Raw genomic sequence first — 18,521 nt, forward strand, 5'->3', positions numbered from 1 at the left:
TTTCGTCTAAATTAAAAATGTGAAAAACATGTACGAGCACAAGCCCATCTTCTGTTACTGCTGCATTTAACATCAAATCAGATTCATGCTTCCTCCTCACAGGGACGGGGGCTGAGGATCCCGGAATGTGGGTAGGACATGTTGCCCTTGGAATCCTGCAGAGGCCGGCCTGGCCTTGCCTGCCCCTCGTCCTCACTGCTTCCCCGCGGCCCACGACGCCGGGCCTTTGCCCACCGGAGCTCCCCCCCGCCCCCCTCGCTGCGTCTCTTGTGCATGCTCAGCTGGAGTCATCTCCTAGGAAGACAGCCCCGAGCACGCTGTTCAGACCTACTGCCCCCAGCAGGAAAGGCCAGCGTGTGTGGCATGGGCAGTTGGGAAACGAGCAGTAATTAATTGCCCGCGGATACAGGATCTGCTTAGATACAGACATAGAAGTGGTTCAAATGTGGCAGAATAACGTTCCCTCTCACTTTTCCACATGTGCGGTTAGAACACACACAGCCGCACCTACGATGATTCTGCAGAAGTCCGAGCACCGACCTTGGCCTGTGCCTCAGGGGGTTCCCCTCGTGGGGCCCGCTGGCCGCTGGCCGGAGAGGCCGGGAGTCGGCCCCACTCAAAACAGGCCCCTCCGTGGCAGGCCCCATGCTCGCCGGGTGCGCGCCAGGGTTAGCACCTGAGAGGTGGGCGGCGCGCTCCAGTGTGTGTTACACAGGACCGTGTCGTTCCCGGCCCAAAGCCCTTCCGCGGCCCCCCAGCCCCTCAGGAGGAGTCTGGGTCTCTCGTGGCCTTGCTGACATCCCCATGCTTGTCCTCACGCCTGCGCTGTCACTGCCGTGTGCCGGCCACCTGACTAAGCGCTGTCCCTCGCCCGTGCCGTCGTCACTCAGGCGGCTTCCCCTCGGCCGGGAGGGACCACCCCTTGGCTCCGCTGTCCTCCGTCACGTCGGCGCTCCAGCAGCTTTCCGTCCCTGACGTTAAGTCCGGCCCCCAGGTAACGTTCCCGTGGCTTGTGCGGCAGGCACTGTGAGCTCTCCCAAAGTTCTCTCTCTCGTCTTTGAAAAAAAACAGTGTCATATCTGCCTTCCTTGCTAGATCCTGAGACGAATGCATGCAAGGGTGCACGTGGCCCCAGGGCCTGCTGGGGCCTGCCAGGTGTTGGCCACACACGTGAACGGCGGCGTCTGCGGCGTACAGAGGCGTTAGTGCCCGGTGTGCTAAGGAGATGGGCAGCCAGCATCCACTTCTCGCTTCTTGGAAGACTGCGGCGTTCTCCCTGAGGACATCTTGCTGTGCGTTTGCCCGGTGGCCTTCCTGTCTGTCGCATCAGGACTGAGGATAAACAGAGCAAGCCCCGCTTGATCAGCCAGCGTCCTGGTCGTTGTCATGTTGGTAAAACGGGATGACGTCAAGCTTGCATAACCACTTATCTTATTGTCCCACGCAGCTCCTACAGACACAAAGAAACACATCTGGCACATACCATAAAGTTAAATTATTGATTTTATTTTATGAAAATTGCGAAATAAAGTTATGTGGCTGCAGAGGAAAGCAGTCATGGGGTGGGGGAGCTTTCCCACAGGAGCCGCTGGACTGAGCGCGGGGTTCTACGCAACTGGCGAGTCACTGACCTCTACCTCTGAAACTAACGGTACATGACATGTCAATTAATTGAATTCAGATAAAATAAAATTTTAAAAAACAATTCTCCGCCCTGTGTTCTGTCAGTTGTTAAGCTTGAATGTTCTTAGGATTTGCTTGTCTCACGCTGCACCTCAGGCTCGGCGCCCTTCCTGCCTGACGACCCACACAGTGTTGGCAAGTGGCGTCCTCGGTGCTAACCACGGTGTGGCCTCACCGTCACCGCCAGGGGTGGCTGGCGCTGTGTCTGGTGCCACAGGCACCACGTGTGAGGGTGGCTGTGCTTTTGGTGACGCTTCCTGCTGTGTCTTACAGAGCTGCAAAAACTGGAGGGCAGCGGTTGACCTGTGCGGGCGCCTTCTCACCGCCCACGGCCAAGGCTACGGCAAGAGCGGCCTGCCCACCAGCCACACGGCGGACTCCTTGCAGGTACGGCCCCTTGGGTTGGTCATAAAGTGGGGACACGGAGGGGATGGAACCTTTCGTGGCACGAAGAACAACATGAAAACAAAAAACAGATTTTTCTTAGCTCAAATTTAATATCAACGTAAGTTTAGTCTTCCGTTCCTGATCCCCACGCTGCCCCCGGACCGGAGCCCCTCTGAGCCCTCAGAGCTGACTGCTCACCCGCATCGCTCTGTCCTCTCCGCGCCTCCCCTCTGCCTCCTGCTGTGGCGACTCCCTGCCCTGCAGCGCCTGTCCAAGGCTGCCCTGTCCGCGCCCAGCCCTGCCCGCCCTCCTGCCCGGCTCCTCTTCCAGCCCTCCCTGCCCTCACACCCGCGCCCTCTGGATTCCATTCTCAGCAACAGTCCGCAGATGAGGCCAAATCAGACAAAATCATGTACATCATTTTTCTTAAGCTCAAGAGTAATTTTTATAAACGTGTAACTAGGCACATGTGCTAAGAAGCGGAGCGCAGGCTTTGTTATACTGGGAATCAAGCTCTGCAGCCAGATTAGTACAGAGTAGGAATTTCTGAACCCGACGTTCATAGGTAACCCGTTGTTTCACTTGTATTCTGTGTTTTAGCTGTGGTTTGTGAGGCTGGCACTGCTGGTGAAGCTGGGCCTTTTCCAGAATGCCGAGATGGAGTTTGAGGCCTTTGGAAATCTAGACCAGCCTGATCTCTATTACGAGTACTACCCTCACGTATACCCAGGGCGAAGGGGTAAGGCGGTGCTGCTCATACTTATGCCTTTGCATGTGTTTTGCTTTGCTTTGCTTTGCTTTGCTTTGCTTCGCTTCACACAGTGTAAGCATCCTCCGTTGCCCCAACGTATCCAGTCTGGAAAAACCAAGTGAGTAGCCTAGCAGTGAGCCCTGACTTACGGTACAACCTCACTCAGTTTTCTAGACATGCTTCTTGGACATCCCACCACGCAGCCCTTCCCTGTCCAATAGCCCTACTCGGGCACCTGCTGAGGGACAGCGGCAAGGCTCGGTGTTAGACCTGAGCGGTGGTTTTTGTTCGGACTTTCTGACTGTGCCGCCATGTACGCAGTAATCTACATCTTGACTACTGCAGACACACAAACAAAACAAACCGTACTTGCAACAGTACTTCATGCCATTGTCTGCTGGTCTCTAGCCTGATTTTATTTTATTTTATTTTTATTTATTTATTTATTTTTATTTATTTATTTTTTTTTTTATTTGACAGAGAGAAATCACAAGTAGATGGAGAGGCAGGCAGAGAGAGAGAGGGAAGCAGGCTCTCTGCCGAGCAGAGAGCCCAATGCGGGACTCGATCCCAGGACTCTGAGATCATGACCTGAGCCGAAGGCAGCGGCTTAACCCACTGAGCCACCCAGGCGCCCTCTAGCCTGATTTTAAAGTGGATAATGTGCTCAAAAAGCTGGTTGCAGCCCCCTAGCAGGTTCTAGCCATCATTTGGAAGACTCTGGGCGGCAGCACAGGGTGGTTGTCAGAGAGCAAGAAACTCAGACTGGGTAAGGGAGAGCACAGAGGACAGAGAGCCTTTCAGGGCACGAGCAGCTTTGAGGTAGAACAAGTGGTTCTTGATGGAGAACCTTGTAGATCTGTCGAAACCCATCCCATGTTGCTGTCAAGCGGAAGCCAGCTTTGGGAGGACTTGTGCCATGGTGGCTGAAGGCAGGGCTCCTCTGTCTAGCTTCCTAGTAAGTCCTGCTCTCTGCTTAGTCGCATGGGACCCTGGGCAAGTGATCGGCGTCTCTGTATCTGGCGTCCTTACCAGGACAGCAGGGCCGATGCTTCCTAGGGCGTTTGTGGCAGTTGGGCAAGGTCTTACACACAAGGTGTGGTGATGACAGTGTCGGCTTTTGTCGTGTTCTGTTCTTAGTTCGTCGGAAACACGCTGTAGATGGCCGCCGTCCTCTGTGAGATCTGCTGGCCAGCATCTGTGGGGTGTAACTGTGGAGGGACAAAGGAAAGTTCTGGTTGTCAGGAGACAGAATCTGAGCCAGAGAGAAAATAGAGTACAGCGCAGAGAGTACAGAGGCCTGATGAAGAGCGAAGATCGTGATGGCCCTAGCGTTGTCGGGATCTTATATCAGCGTCTCACCCGGTTAACACGAGTAGTAGGTGAACGCATGAGACAGAAGTACAACACGTTTCTCTGCTTCCTCTTGTGCTGTTTTCTCTTAAAACTTGGATCCCGGTTCTGTAGTGGGGGACACAGGGAAGGAGCAAGCTTTCTCCTTTATCGGGTTTACCCTCCGTGAGGGGAGTACAGGAGCCAGGTGGGTGACCGAGTCTGCCCAGGCTTGAAGGGGGTTTCTAGCATGGTGCTCTCCTGCCTTTTAGCCTCACTAGTGTTGTTAGTCCTATGTCTTCCTTCTGACGAAGGGAAGCTACCCCTTGTAGAAGAGAAGTGAATGGGAAAGCTGGGTTTTTGTAGCTAAAGCTGGGTAGAAATCAGAGCGGTTGGCTTGACGAGCTTGACAGGGTGGACATGAAGCAGTGCAGCACGTGGGCACAGAGGGGAGGAGACAGCAGGCCCCTCCCAAACTTGTAAAACGTCTTCCCAGCCTGTGGCCTGTCAGGTGGGGGCGGGGACCCGACGGAAGCTGGGAGCCACTGGGAGCAGTGTTCCTGAGGACAGCCCAGCCTTCTGGTGTCGCCCCAGGTGGAAGAAGTGGGTCAGGGGCTGCCCAGGCCCACCGCCCATCCGCGCCTCCGCCCCTGCAGGAACTGTGACTGCTGTGGGCCCGGCTGGGTCTCTGAGCACGTCTCCTCCTATGCTGCAGCCCCAGGAGGCCGAGGGCTGGTGGGCTCTGTCTGTGGGGGCCCGGCTGTGGGGAGCCCCATATCCTGTGCAATGGAGCTTGAGACCACGGTGTTCGGAGGCTGCGGCCTTCTCCTAGTTACTCGCGGGATACTTCTCTAGCTCGCAGGTGAATGATTTCCGGCCATTTGAGCCCCCTCCCGTGTCTGGAAGGCGACGAGCAAACTTCCATCCCAGGAGGAGATCAGTCTCTAGGCACTTCTTACGGCTCTGAAGGAAAGGTGCCCAGGGAGGAGTTAAGGGCAGTGGCCAAGGGGGTGTTTGGGTATATTTCTGCTTGATAAATGATGCCTGGTGACTTTGGTAATCAAGACAGGACACGATAGGGGATGCCACATTGAGTGTCTACCTTTGGTTCAGGTCATGATCTCAGGGTCCTGTGATCGAGTCCCACATCAGGATCTCTGCTCAGAGGGGAGCTTGCTTCTCCCTCTACCTCCATTCCCCCTGCTTGTACTCTGGCTCGCTCGCTCTCCCACGCTCTCTCTCTCTGGCAAATAAATACAATTAAAAAAAAAAAAAAAAGGACAAGATATTCTCATAGTTACAAGGAACAGCTATGTTTTCCTTCAGCATAAAAAATGTTTCTTCCCACCCCGCCTGAATGCAGGCAGAGTGCGGCCTCCAGGCCCGCCCCACGGCGTGATCGTGCTGGGGGCAGGAGGCTGCCCCCATGCAGATGTGGGGACTGGCAGTGGCGTTGATGCGTGTCTCGTCTGCAGCTGGCAAGACTCAGCTTTGACTACACAGGCCCATCTCTTGGGAGATTCAACTCCTAGACTCCCTAAAGCACACAGCTTCCCAAGTGCTCCGGTTTCCGCCCCTGTTGAGGTCTGTGAGAACAGTAGGTTCAGTACAACTGCGTGCCCACCAGCTACTTCTGCGTTCCCCGCGGGGGTTTAAGATCCAGTAAGAGCCCAGACGTCGGGTGAGTCCTGTGCTGGCCGGGGCTGCTCCCGAGCCTTTCCTCTGCGAGCACCGCAGTCGCTGGCGCGCCCCATGGTAATGCTTGCTCCGTCCTGCAGTCCGGAGCCCTGCCCTTCTCCACCCGGCTTTCAGGAGCACGCCTTGGTGCCGCTGGTGCCGAGCTTCCTGTAAACTGAGGCGTGAGGCTTCAGGGTCAGGTGCGGCGCTCCCTGTCATCCCACGCCTCAGTTTGGAGGGCATACATTCCCCAGGAAGACGCGCTTCTGATTTTGCCCGAAATTAAATTGCACTGGGATGTGGATAAAGAGAAGATGGTAGCCGTGCGTCACTTAGCAGCTAATTTAAATTATGAAATAGACATAAATCCTCCGTACGTTATCGCTAAAGTGTGTGAACATTCGTCCGCAGCAATATGCTGACGGTTTCCTAATTTTTTTCTCATTTTGTGATGTAACAAGCTTAAATGCAGGGTTTTGATTCATTCATTTCATTTTAACTTGCCGTATATAAGCAAAACAAGTCATTAAGATATGCTTTAAAGAGGAGGCGGTACCACTATAAACAAATAAATAAGTTTTATGAACGAGCTTTAATATATTTTATTTAAATATCAGGCATGATTTTTACACATTCACAATATTCATAGCAAAATTGTCCTGAGTAAAAATTATGAAGTGCTTTGTTTTGTTCTTTAAATTTTCATCCCAGAAAGGAAGAGTATTGTGGTCTGATACTTGTCTAGCTGTTTCGTAGCTAATTTCTGCCTGTCTCAAGGGTGGAGCGTGTGTTTCCAGAAGCTCCACACTGTCCCTTACTGGGTTTGAACGCTCCCTCCTGCTTGAAAGAACAGCGGAGAGCATTGAGCCACCCCAGGCTCCACCCTGTCCCCAGGCCCCTGTCCTTACTGCTTCCTCCCGTCAGAGGCCACCGCTGGCCCCTGTTGCTCAGGGCCCCAGAGGTCAGAGGGGGAGCTGCTGCGTCGGGCCCTCGCTCGCACTTTCGACAGCCGGGGAGAGTGTTGCTTGAGCCCAGACCCGGTGATGAGCAGCGAAGCAGTGGGGCCTGAGCAGGGTTGACACTTCAGGAGCACACTAGGCCACCAAGCTCTCCCTGTCCTTGTCACCAGGTGCAGGAAACTCCAAAGATCCGCGCTGGCGGTGAGGGTAGAAGCTGTCAGCGCTGGCGGTGAGGGTAGAAGCTGTCAGCGCTGGCGGTGAGGGTAGAAGCTGTCAAGCGAAGGAAAATGGAGCTCCACGGGACACATGGCCTCTGCGTCCAGGGGCAGAGAGAAAGAAAGATAGTGTATTGTAAGGTTCGTTCTTTCCGTAGCGCTCGGATTTTGAGGCAGAAGTCCCCTTCCCGTGAGCTCTAACTCCGGCCTGCAGGGCCCTCTCTGACCTGGAGACGCCGGTGCACGGGTTGGTTTGCACGGTTGGCCGCGTTGGGTCTTTCCGTGTCACTCGCTTCCTGTTTGCCCCATTCTTACCACTTCTGTGCCTGGGAAACCCAGTCTGGGGTGCCGCCGGCTTGAGGCCTTTCTCGTCTTCATTCGGCCAAAACTGAGTATTTGGCAATTAAGTACTTCTTAATTGAGAAATTAAATATTTAATTAGTAAATTGAGTAAAAATACTCAATTAAGTACTTAATTGGCAAGTTTCTTTGTTCAATTAATTGAACAACTTTTAAATACAAAAAGGAATTTTATTAAACACTCAAATAATTAATAAATATTAACATTTTTTCCACATTTACCTCAGCTATTTGTGTAATAAGCTCGGGGATGCGTTACCGACGTGGCCTTTCACGCGCCTCAGTCCCGTTCCCCTCCCAGAGGAGTCACTCCCGTGCGTGTGTCACGTGTGCTCATGAGTCTTGTTGTCATGCCACGGCACGCACACATGTGCACACAGACGCATGAAAGTGTCTATAGATTTTGTAAACGCACACTGTAAGCACACGTGTGCACACAGACGTGTGAAAGTGTCTGGAGACGTAAACGCACACGGCAAGCACACGTGTGCACACAGACGCGTGAAAGTGTCTGGAGACGTTGTAAACGCACACGGCACGCACACGTGTGCACACAGACGCGTGAAAGTGTCTGTAGACGTTGTAAACGCACACAGTACGCACACCTTTCTTCACTTGCTTTCTCCCACAGAACGTTGTCCGTTTCCGTACACATCCTACAGAGGGACTCGTAGGAGGTTCCACTTCCGGGAGGTGACATGCGTGACAGTCCTGAAAAACCGTCCTTGGTCGCATCCCTGTGCACACATTCTTGCGCGTCTCTAAGGCACACGTTAAAAGTGCCACTACCTGGCTGCATGGCGTGTGTATTTTCAAATTTTTTTTTAAGATTTCATTTATCGCTTAGAGTGTGCGCACAAATAGGGGCGTGGCAGGAGGACAGGGAGAAGCAGGCTCTCCGCCGAGCAGGGAGCCCGACGTGGGGCTCGATCCCAGGACCCCGGGGCCATGACCTGAGCCGGAGACAGCCGCTTAACCGCCTGGGCCCCCCAAGCGCCCTGTATTTTCAGTGTTACGAGAAGTAGCCAGATTGCTTCCCGAAGCAGCTGTAGTGATTCACACTCCCAACGCCACAGCCTTAAGAGGTCTTGTTCCCGCACCTGTGAATCCGTCATTACTGGCCAGGCTTCCGTCTGGTGGCTCTGAAGGTCTGACCTCACTCTTCAGCTTCATGCTCCTGCGTGAAATGCCTTTTGTACGTGGAAGCAGCCGCTGGGGCTTCCTCTGCAGGGCTCACTCCCAGGGCGGGTCTGTGTTCCCGTCGGTTGTCTTCTGCTGCCGGCCTGTCGCAGTTCCTCACATATTGCGAGTATTTAATCTTTGGCCTTTTGTGACTCTTGCGAACATCCTCTCCTGCTCCGGGAGTACTGTTTCCAGCGCTAGAAGATACTGTAATTTCGACGTACAAACGTCCGCAGCCTGTCACGTTTCGGAGTGTCCTCACCTTGCTTCCACGTGCTGCTGTGTCCGAAGTAGTGGGGAACCGGACCAGGCAGGCTGGAACAAGCGAAGCGCCCACCACACAGCTTTCTGGAACATTCTCCTCTCTGAGCGCCTGTGTATGGTTGCTGTGACCACCCTGGGGGCGTGGAAGTAGCTTTACGAGGAGGGTTAGTGGAAGAGAGAGTGTGTAGCAGCTCACGCGCCCAGGGCCCGGAGCCTCGGAGGGCCGAGGCAACGCAGAGCTCCCCGGGCTGTGTGTCAGGCGCTGTCACAGACCGTTCCTCGCGTGTTCCCCGAATGTACCCTGACCCCCGGCTCCCTGCCGCCTCAGCTTTCTGTAATGGGAACAGACGGGGTGCGCATTCGGCTTCGTGAGCATTCCCACATGGGCCCAGCCTCCTTGACCCTGTAGACAGCCGCCCCACGACTCCCTCCACACGCCGGGAGCAGTCAGCCTCCTCTGGAAGCCCACTGCCACCCCATCTTTTGCAGCAGGGGTCACAAGAGGAAATGGCAAGGGGGTTGTGGGCCCCAGCCTCTTGCCAAGATTAAGAATGTTTTTGTTTTTTGTCTTTAATGTTGACCACTGAGGAATGACTGGGAGTGATAGGGTTTAGCACACCTGTCCAGACCCTGCACACGGTTTCCCTTTGGAGAGTCGTTCTTTGTATGCTTGTAATCACCTTCTCTCTTTAATTTGCTTTTAATTAAATTATATTTAGTCTGTAATTGTTAATCCTGGAGCACACTGCTCTGCCCTCTGAAGGGCTTGTCTTCATGAGACTTGTAGGCGGGGGTTGTACCTATGGATGATGCAGCGAGATCATTCATTATGTCTCTTCACTAACGTCTTGTTCTGGTGTGGCGTGTCTGTGACAGTGGATGAACCAGGGTCAGCACGTGGTTGACAGCTGTTGATGGTTACGTTGGGGCTCGTGCTGTGTATCACTCGTGTTGTGTGTGCATCTGCACAAACACTGAAGTGTGCATCCCCGACGCGGGTGGGGTCTCCATCGTTTAGATCCGCGACTTGTCGGACAGTGAAATTGCCCAGCGTCCCAGCACCACCTTTTTAATCCGCTGTGTGGAATTCTCTCTCTTGTTCAAAAGAAAGAGCCGTGATGAAAGTGGGCGGGCAAAGCTTACACGGCGCTTTGGGTTTTCAAAGTGCTTCTCGACATTAAAGAGTTCACTCAACTTTCTCTGCGTCTGGAGGAAAACTTTGAAGCCAAAGGTGGGAAATAAAGTGTATTTTGATGCTGCTTAGTGTGGTGCTTAAGAAACGCAGAGGCAGGGTGTCTGGGTGGCTCAGTGGGTTAAAGCCTCTGCCTTCACTCGGGTCATGATCCCAGGGTCCTGGGATCCAGCCCCGCATCGGGCTCTCTGCTCAGCCGGGAGCCTGCTTCCCCTACCCCTGCCTGCCTCTCTGCCTGCTTGTGATCTCTGTCTGTCAAGTAAGTAAATAACATCTTTAAAATAAATAAACGCAGCAGCTCCTCTCATACAGAGTCTAGGTCTGTGTGCTGAGTGGGAATTCTTAGAGCTGCGTACGATGGTGTCCTATGAAATCGTATTTCGGGACTGAGTCCTGACAGGTGCCAAGTCAGACCGAAACTGCTGAGGCAGACACTTGGCTTGGGCGCTGCCCTCTTACCCTTCCTCACCTCCGCCCTCCTCCGGAAGTGAAGGTGGATCGTCACTGGTCTCTCGTCCTTCTCTGCTTCTCTCCGGAGTCACGTGGTTCACATTTCTGGTTCCCAGTCCACATCTGAAAGCTCTTCTCCAGCGCGTCACCATACGTGATGGCTCAGAACTGATTGCTCAGCGTGCTTCAAACGTCTCGTTTTGTTTTCTGTGACAAAATTAGTTCACCTCTTGGAGTTCACCTCTTTTGCTCAGGTCACATTTCCAGTTTTTGCCAGAGCTCTTGGGCATTTATCATTTGATCCTATTTTCCTCACTCTGAGCAAGCTGGTTATTAATTTTACTTCTTTTCACAGGCTCTTCATTTTAATAAACTTTGGCATTTCCAGTCTTTTCCTAGAAGAAATCCTTATAGACATGGAACTGTTCCATTTGGGGTTCCATTGCTATTGTTAGAACACCCCTGACCCGGGGCGCCTGGGTGGCTCAGTGGGTAGAGCTTCTGCTTTCAGCTCAGGTCATGATCTCAGGGTCTTGGGATCGAGCCCCACATCGGGCTCTCTGCTCAGCGGGGAGCCTGCTTCCTCCTCTCTCTCACTCTCTACCTGCCTCTCTGCCTACTTGTGATCTCTGTCTGTCAAATAAATAAATAAAATTTTTAAAAAAGAATGTTTAAAAAAAAGATCACCCCTGAGCCTGTCTCACTCAAGTACGGCTGCAGTGACAGACCGGGTGACACACAGCCCTCCCAGCCTCCCGTGGAGGCGGCGTGTCGGTGGCTTGTGCACCAGAACGGCCCTGGATTTCCCGTTTACCTAATAAATCACCGGGAAACTTCAGGAGATGCTCCGTTTGCTTGTGGGACTTTGTAATTTAAAATGCAGAGCCAGGGGCACCTGAGTAGCTCAGTCAGCGAAGCGTCTGCCTTCGGCTTGGGTCATGATCTCAAGGTCCTGAGATCAAGTCCCCTGTCAGGGTCCCTGCTCGGTGAGGGGGGTGCGTCTCCTTATGCCCCTCCCCCTGCTGATGTGCCTCCGAGCTGGCTCTCTTTCAAGTAAATAAATAATCTTTTAACACAATGCAGCATTGAAGGTGCGGGCAGTTTTGTTGAGGACTGTTCTTACAGTGAAGGCGGGGACACCACGTTCTTTGTCAGCCAGAGCCATCCAGCGCCCCGTGTCCCAATAACTGGGCAGTGAAAGAAGAGACGCCAGCGGTGCGGCTCCTCCTCAGCTGTCGGAGAATCGAGAACAAGGCAAGACCAGCAGAGCCGAGGGAGATGTCCGGGGAAACACGTGCAGCGCCGTAATACCCGGGCAGAGTCCTCCGATTGTGTGCTGTTAGTGCAGGCCAGAGGGCCCGTGCGTCCCCTGTAGGTGCTCTGCTGGGCGTCTGCACAGCTGGGCCTCACGGCAGGGTGGCCCCGTCCCAGAAGCCCTGCCCTGTCCCGAGGACGCCCATCTGCCCAGCACACGGCAGAGTTGTGCTACTGAAGGAAGGGGCATCCCCTGCACAGAGAAGCTAAGTGTCTCCACTTGTCTGAGTCTGTTCTCTGCCCAGCATGAGGCCTGCTTCATTTCTGAGTCCTCTCTGCCTCTGTGCTTAGCAGTGTGGGCTCGCTGCATGGCAAAGGACCCTCGGAAATGAATTTTATAGGAGTATTTTCATTTAATGTTTCCTAAATGATTAATGAGAATGCTTCCAGCAGCCTGGAGTTAGGGCGTGACTATACTTGGGAATCTTCTAGAAAAACAGATCCACTGGGAATGATTTGTCCTCATAGATACTGACTAGCCCTGTATTTCAAGGCACGCTGTCCCTGCAGGAGAGAGGCCTCGGGCTCGTGGGAAAAGCGTGCACATTCCAGCACTCAGCACCCCTCAGCCTTGAGGGTTTCACGGAGTCCCAGCGTCAGACACCGGAGGTGGGGTCTGGCCGGACCAAGGCAACTAGGTAAAGGTGCTTTGATGTGCTTTTCCTTAAAAGTCCAAACACCCAGATTCGTGTCACCGGGAGCCACGTTGAGTGCGACCTGCGGCCACCCCGCCCGGGGCTCTCTGCCGACAGTGTGGTGCCCGTGCTGCGAGGGCACGGGACCGGCAGGTGCACACGAGCAGGGACAGAGAGGTCCGCAGGCTGCGCCCAGAGGGCGCAGTACTGCCAGCCCGAGTGGACAGCAGTGCCCTCTCTGCCCCAGAACCCCAGGCACATCCTGTCTGCACGGGAGAAGCGGGGGACAGAGGCCTCATGGGGGCAGGGGATCCGGGACTCCGCCGAGTTGTTCCCTCTCACTGTTACATCAGGGCAAGGGAGCACGTGTTAGTAGTTCTAAAATAACATGCTATGTTTTTTCTTAACATAAAAGAATTTTTGCTTCACTAGTATTAGTTTTGTGATTTTATGTATGTCCCCACATTCAAGGAAGACGTGGGTGAATCTTGTCTGACCCCCCGCCACGAGAAAGCCGCTGTGAGAGCTGCTGTACAGATGCAGGACCGAAGGGAGCCGAGAAACCCTACATCGGGGGCAGGAGTGTGGGTCGCCTCTTCCCCGGGCCGGCTCTGCACACAGGGGCCGACGCGCGGACGTGCCCAGCAGGGCTCACATGCACTCACGGTTCTGCACTCTCCCATCTCCTCGCCCCGGTCCACCTCTGAACACCTTGTATTTGTCCTAGAAAGAGCAGCCATTAGCGGGGAAACATCATGTAGCTAAGGAGGGAGACTTGCACCATGCGGTGTGTGATGGATATTGTGCTGCTGACGGCCAGTCGGGGCTGGGCGTGTGCAGACACGTCCAGGCAGGTGCAGATGGCAGCTGGGTGGCCCTGGGGCTGGGACGCTTTAAACTCACGTCAGGGAGGTCGTGGGTTGGAGCAGGGCTTTTTCAGTGTTCCTGCGCGCTCAGGGCCCCCGGAACCTAGGCGGAGACAGGGTCTCACAAGGTAGGTCCCCACAGAGCCCCAGTCAGCAGTTGGGGGAAGGACCATGCTGAGAAGTGGGGTTCCGTGCATTTCCCCATATTCCATAGGGGTTCCCTTAGCTTTGAGTTCCCTCGGGTGTCTGATTGCTTTCCGAAATCTATTGATATCTTCCTCTACCTGCCTGCGTATCTTTATGCAACTAATTAAAATAATTTTAATTTACTTTTCGTCTCCTTCAGCTAAAAGTAAATATTTCATTTGAAGCCGTGAACTTTGCAGCTTCTCATATACCATAAAGAAAATTTTTTTATACAAAAACATTTTTATAACATTCATCAAACTGCAGACCACTTTTCTTTGGTTTAACTATGAGCAGACTGCTTGCTTCACCAGTGGCACTCCACAAGTTCATGTACAAAGTAGCAGTACTTAGAAAGTATTTTCCATAAAATTCAATCTATACCTAGTTAGGCACTTAGGTCAGCTCACAAAGGTCTCTTTAACCATTAAATGTATCTTGAATAGAGAACTAATATCACTCCTTCAATTATAACTGGCTACCACATTTAGTATTTCTTTTTTTTTTAAGATTTTATTTATTTTTGTATTTGATAGAGAGAGGTCACAAGTAGGCAGGGGGCTTTGGCTGTGATTGCTTTGGTTCTGCAGATGAAACTGTGAGATGGACACCTCGGCACTGCGGAGTCTTCCTGTCTGTTCTGGGAGCACTTTCCCGTCATTCACTTCTTCTCGGCCTTCTCTCGCCAGAGCCTTCTGATTTGCCTCATAAACACTTTGTGCATGTATTGCCAGATTTATATCTTCCTATTTTATTTATGTTGGGGTTAACATAAATAGTACTGTTTGGGGATTTTGTTTTGTTTTGTTTTTGTTTTGAAGTATTTCTCTTTTTTTTTTTTTTTTAAAGATTTTATTTATTTATTTGAGAGAGAATGCGCCAGCAGGGAGGAGAAGCAGAGGACGAGGGAAAAGCAGGCTCCCCGCTGGGTAGGGAGCCTGACGCGTGGCTGGATCCCAGGACCCCGAGACCATGACCTTGAGAGGCTGAGCCACCCAGGCACCCCAATGCTCTTGTGCTTTTTATTTCAAATTTCAGTTATTCATTGCTGGTGTAAGACCAGTTGACTTACAGATCAACCTTGTATCTGTTCCTTTACTTGCTTATTTCTTGAGGAAGGTTGTTTTCGTTTTCGTTTTTGTTTTTTATCAGTTCTTTGGGATTTTCCCTGTAGATGATGTTATAATCTGCAAAAACAGTTTTATTTCTTCTTTCTAACCTATACACCTTTTTCCCTTTTTTTTTTTTTTGGTCTTACTGTATTAATCGGGACTTCTAGTATCATGTGCAATAGGAGTGGTAAAAAGAGGACATCCTTCCCGTGTTCAGGATTTTAGGGGGAAAACATTTAGTTTCTCATCGCTAAGGCTGTTGTCAGCTATAGGTTTCTGTAGATGTCCCTTAGCAAGTGGAGGAAGTTCTCCGTTCCTTTGCTGAGAGTTTTTATCACGACGCATTTGGTCAGATGTGGTTTTCGCATCTGTTGGTACACCATGTGCCTTTTCTTGTTTAGCCTCTTTGATGTGGTGGGGTACGATGATTTTTGAGTGTTGGACCGGGCTTTCTACTGGAATAAATCCCACTTGGTCATGGTATATAATTCTTTTTATGTACCTTTGGGTTTAATTTGCTAATTTTTTGTTGGATTCTGTTTAATTGGATTTGATCTGCTGATTGTTGATGATATCTGTATCTGCATTCCTGAGCCGTACTGGTCTGTAGTTTTCATTTCCTGTGATGTCATTGTCTAGTTTGGGTATTAACGTTCTGCTAGCCTCGTAGAATAGATGAGGCAGTGTCCCCTCTGCATCTATTTCCTGGAACAGAGTGGAGAGAATTGGTATCATTTCTTCCCTAAATGGTTGGTGAAGTTCACCAGTGAAACCATCTGGGCCTGGTGCTTTCTGTTTTGAAAGGTTATTATTTCTTGGTTTAATTTTTAAGTAGATAATTGGCCTATTCAGATTATCTCTTCCTTTTTGTGTGATTGTTATTAAATTGTATCTTTGAGGGAATTAGTCCGTTTCATCTAGGTTACAAAATTTGTGGTCATGGAGTTCCTCATGGTATTCCTTTATTATCTTTTTAATGTCCATGTAATCAGTAGTGATGACCTCTCTTATATTTCTGATATTAGTAATTCATGTCCTCTCTTTCATTTCTTTGTTAGCCTGGCTAGAGGCTTATCAGTTTTAGTAATTTTATCAAAAAAACAACTTTGAGTTTTATTGGTTTTCTCTGTTGATTTCGTGTTTTCAATGCCATTGAAATGTGCTCTAATTTTTATTTTCTTTTTCTTCTATATTGCATGCCTCTTTCTAGTATTCTAAGGTGGAACATGCGGATTTTGAGATTTTCTTTCTTTTCAAATATATTCATCTAATGCTGTAAAATGCCCTCCTAGCACTGCTTTTGCAGCATCTCACAAATTTTGATAAGTTGTACTTTAACTCTCATTTAGCTCCAAATGACTTTGCATGTCCTTTTAACCGCAGACACGTCCTCGGGTGCGAGGGCACTCGTGGTGTGCACAGCTCGTGCTTCTGCCATCTCATCTTGTGTTCAGCTCATTTACAAACCGGTTTGGGAACGTGCAGTCGAAGGTTGTGTCTGTGCTTATCCTACAGAACTTACAGAGTTCTAGAGGTATTCTCTGTCTGCAGGTGAATTCTGACCCACGTGGGAATGATTATCACCTGCTCTTGACTTCATATGAAGGGTTGGAAATGACACCATGAATGCGTGGCCCGCCAGGGTAGCGCAGTCCTGTAGTGAGTGATGCTCACGGTCAAGATGCTTCTTTCCAGGAACCGGAGACAGCTCATTTCAGAATGGAAATTCAGTCATTCATCCTCTTCAGACATAGGAATTATGTAGTGCTCTAGTGTTTTAAAAAAAAATTTTTTTAATTCAGTAACTGTCATCTTTCTTTTGTCCGGACTTACAATCGCCGCAGAAGCTGCAGTTTGCGGAGTTCCTTGTTGCTGACTTCCCTGTAGGTCTTCCTTCCGTCTTCGTTAAACGCCACCGAGCATCCCGGCATGTCCGGGAAGGGGCAGCTCGTGGTGTGGCTCGCGGTGCACTCGCCCTGGCGATTAGCGGTCCGGCGGGCGTGCAGAGGACGGCGAGGCTGAGTCGCCGGCAGGTGTCCTGTAGCTTGTTTGCTGACCGTCTCCAGACTGTACTTCGCACGCAGACATTTCCCTCTAGTCTGCTGGAAGAGCCTCCTCTGACCTGCAGGGTCGCCCCATGTTGCCCCCTGCACGTCCATTATCTCCTGTGTGAGCAGCGCAGGCTGTTGGTTATTTAATGGTTTTATGTACTTCGTGTACAGACCGTATGTCAGATTCCAGTCCTGGGAGAAGAGACATGGCATCCTGGGAGACGTAGCCACAACCAGACACCGTCTCAGGTCACTTCGGGGGCAGCCCTTCTTCGGAGAGCTGCCCTGTCCCCCCGCAGCTCGCTCGCCGACGGTCCCCGGGGGCCGGGCCTGGGGGCGGAGTTTTCATGTGCAGCTCCCTTGCCTGCTGTCGGGCACCTGTGACAGAGCCTTTGCCCAGAGCCACACACACACGCGGGCACGCACACACGTGTACACGCACTCACACGTCACCGAGTCAGGCTAAGCTCCATCCTCGACTTGGGCCCGAGACTCCCCTTCACTCGCTTTCCTTGCCTCATCCTCACGTGCTCGCAGAGCATCCTTTCGGGGTCTCCTTCTAGGGACGCCAGCCTAAGTCAGCAGCCTCCCGCTCGAGCTTGTCAAACCAAAAATGCATTTCAGAAATCCTTGAGTGTTTTGTGGCTTCTTTTACTGGAGGAGGAGGCAGTCCCTAGTTAAAGCATAGCTTTGGCAACGGTAGGGACCTCCGCCTTTCTCCTCTGGCCGTTGTCTAGAACGTACGTCTACACGGCTTTACTGAGAAAACCGGCAGGTATTTTATCACTGGCATCGTTAGATATTTTACCAAGAAATGCAGGGATTGTGTCGGCCCGTCTGCGGGGACATTGGCTGTTCCCTCCTTGAAGTGCGTGAGGTATGGAAGCGTGCGGAAGGACAGCAGACTGACTCCACTCTGATTCTGATTCCAGGCTCCATGGTCCCCTTCTCCATGCGGATCCTGCACGCGGAGCTTCAGCAGTACCTGGGGAATCCGCAGGAGGCCCTGGACAGGCTCCACAGAGTGAAGGCCGTCTGCAGCAAGGTAGCGATGGCTCCGTGGTCACCTGCTTTGTCCCCCCCCCCCCGACGGAGAGTGCGCACCGCGTCCCTTCCTGCCCAGCCCCTCCCGATGACTGCCGTCGCCGCTGCCCCAGAAAGGGGGCCCCAGTGCACCCTGACCCGTACGCTTTGTTCTCGCTGAAATCGCTTTAGGGGACAGTGAGTGTTTTTTGGCAACACTTGGGGCCCGAGATCCTTGTTCCTTAGTTGTTGCTGTTGTGGAGGGACGGTGAACACACAGTATTGCGTCTGTCTCGGGGGTACCGCGCAGGGACTCGGCGGCTGTGGACATTAGGGAATCCTCGCCATGGAGCGCTGTGACGGTGATGCTGGCTGTTGTCTGTGCTGTCCGTTAGCTTCCTGTGCCTTAGTGACTGTCCACCTGAGGGTTTACCCCTCTTGGTCCGCGTCACCTGTTCTAGGCTTCCCCTCCCTCTGGCAACTGTCCGTTTGTTCTCTGCGTCTGAGTCTGCTTCTGTTTTGTTCGTTTTGTTTTTTAGATTTCACATGTGGGTGAAGGCATAGTGTTTCTTTGACTTATTTCACTCGGATGCCCGTCCGTAGAGCCACCCATGCCGCAGACGGCAAGCTTTCACTCCCCGACGGCTGAGTAGTACTCTGTCGGGGGTCCGCGCCGCACCGTTTTTACCTGCTCGTCGGCTGACCGACATGCAGGTGGCTGCCACGCGTGGACTGTTAGCGTACACGGTCTTGTAGTGAACATAGAGGGGCACACGTCTTTTTGAATTCACGGTTTCATTTTCCTCAGATAAGTGCCCAAAAGCAAGCTTGCTGGATCGTACACTAACTCTGTTTTTAATTTTTTGAAGAACCTCCATGTTG

At 52.0% G+C, this 18,521-nt stretch overlaps 1 protein-coding gene across 3 annotated transcripts in view; it reads left to right on the forward strand.

The window, feature by feature from the left end:
• TRAPPC12 (trafficking protein particle complex subunit 12) overlaps window positions 1–18,521 on the forward strand; it is a 65,896-nt gene that overhangs the window by 21,648 nt on the left and 25,727 nt on the right. For all 3 annotated transcript variants that reach the window (XM_082746337.1, XM_082746338.1, XM_082746339.1), the window contains exons 4-6: window positions 1,957–2,070; window positions 2,671–2,809; window positions 17,549–17,661. In XM_082746337.1, coding sequence (XP_082602463.1) covers window positions 1,957–2,070; window positions 2,671–2,809; window positions 17,549–17,661 — 366 coding nt within the window. The remainder of the gene's footprint in view (window positions 1–1,956; window positions 2,071–2,670; window positions 2,810–17,548; window positions 17,662–18,521) is intronic.

This window comes from Mustela nivalis (genome assembly GCF_964662115.1).
Source record: "Mustela nivalis genome assembly, chromosome: 8".
NCBI classification, from domain to species: domain Eukaryota; kingdom Metazoa; phylum Chordata; class Mammalia; order Carnivora; family Mustelidae; genus Mustela; species Mustela nivalis.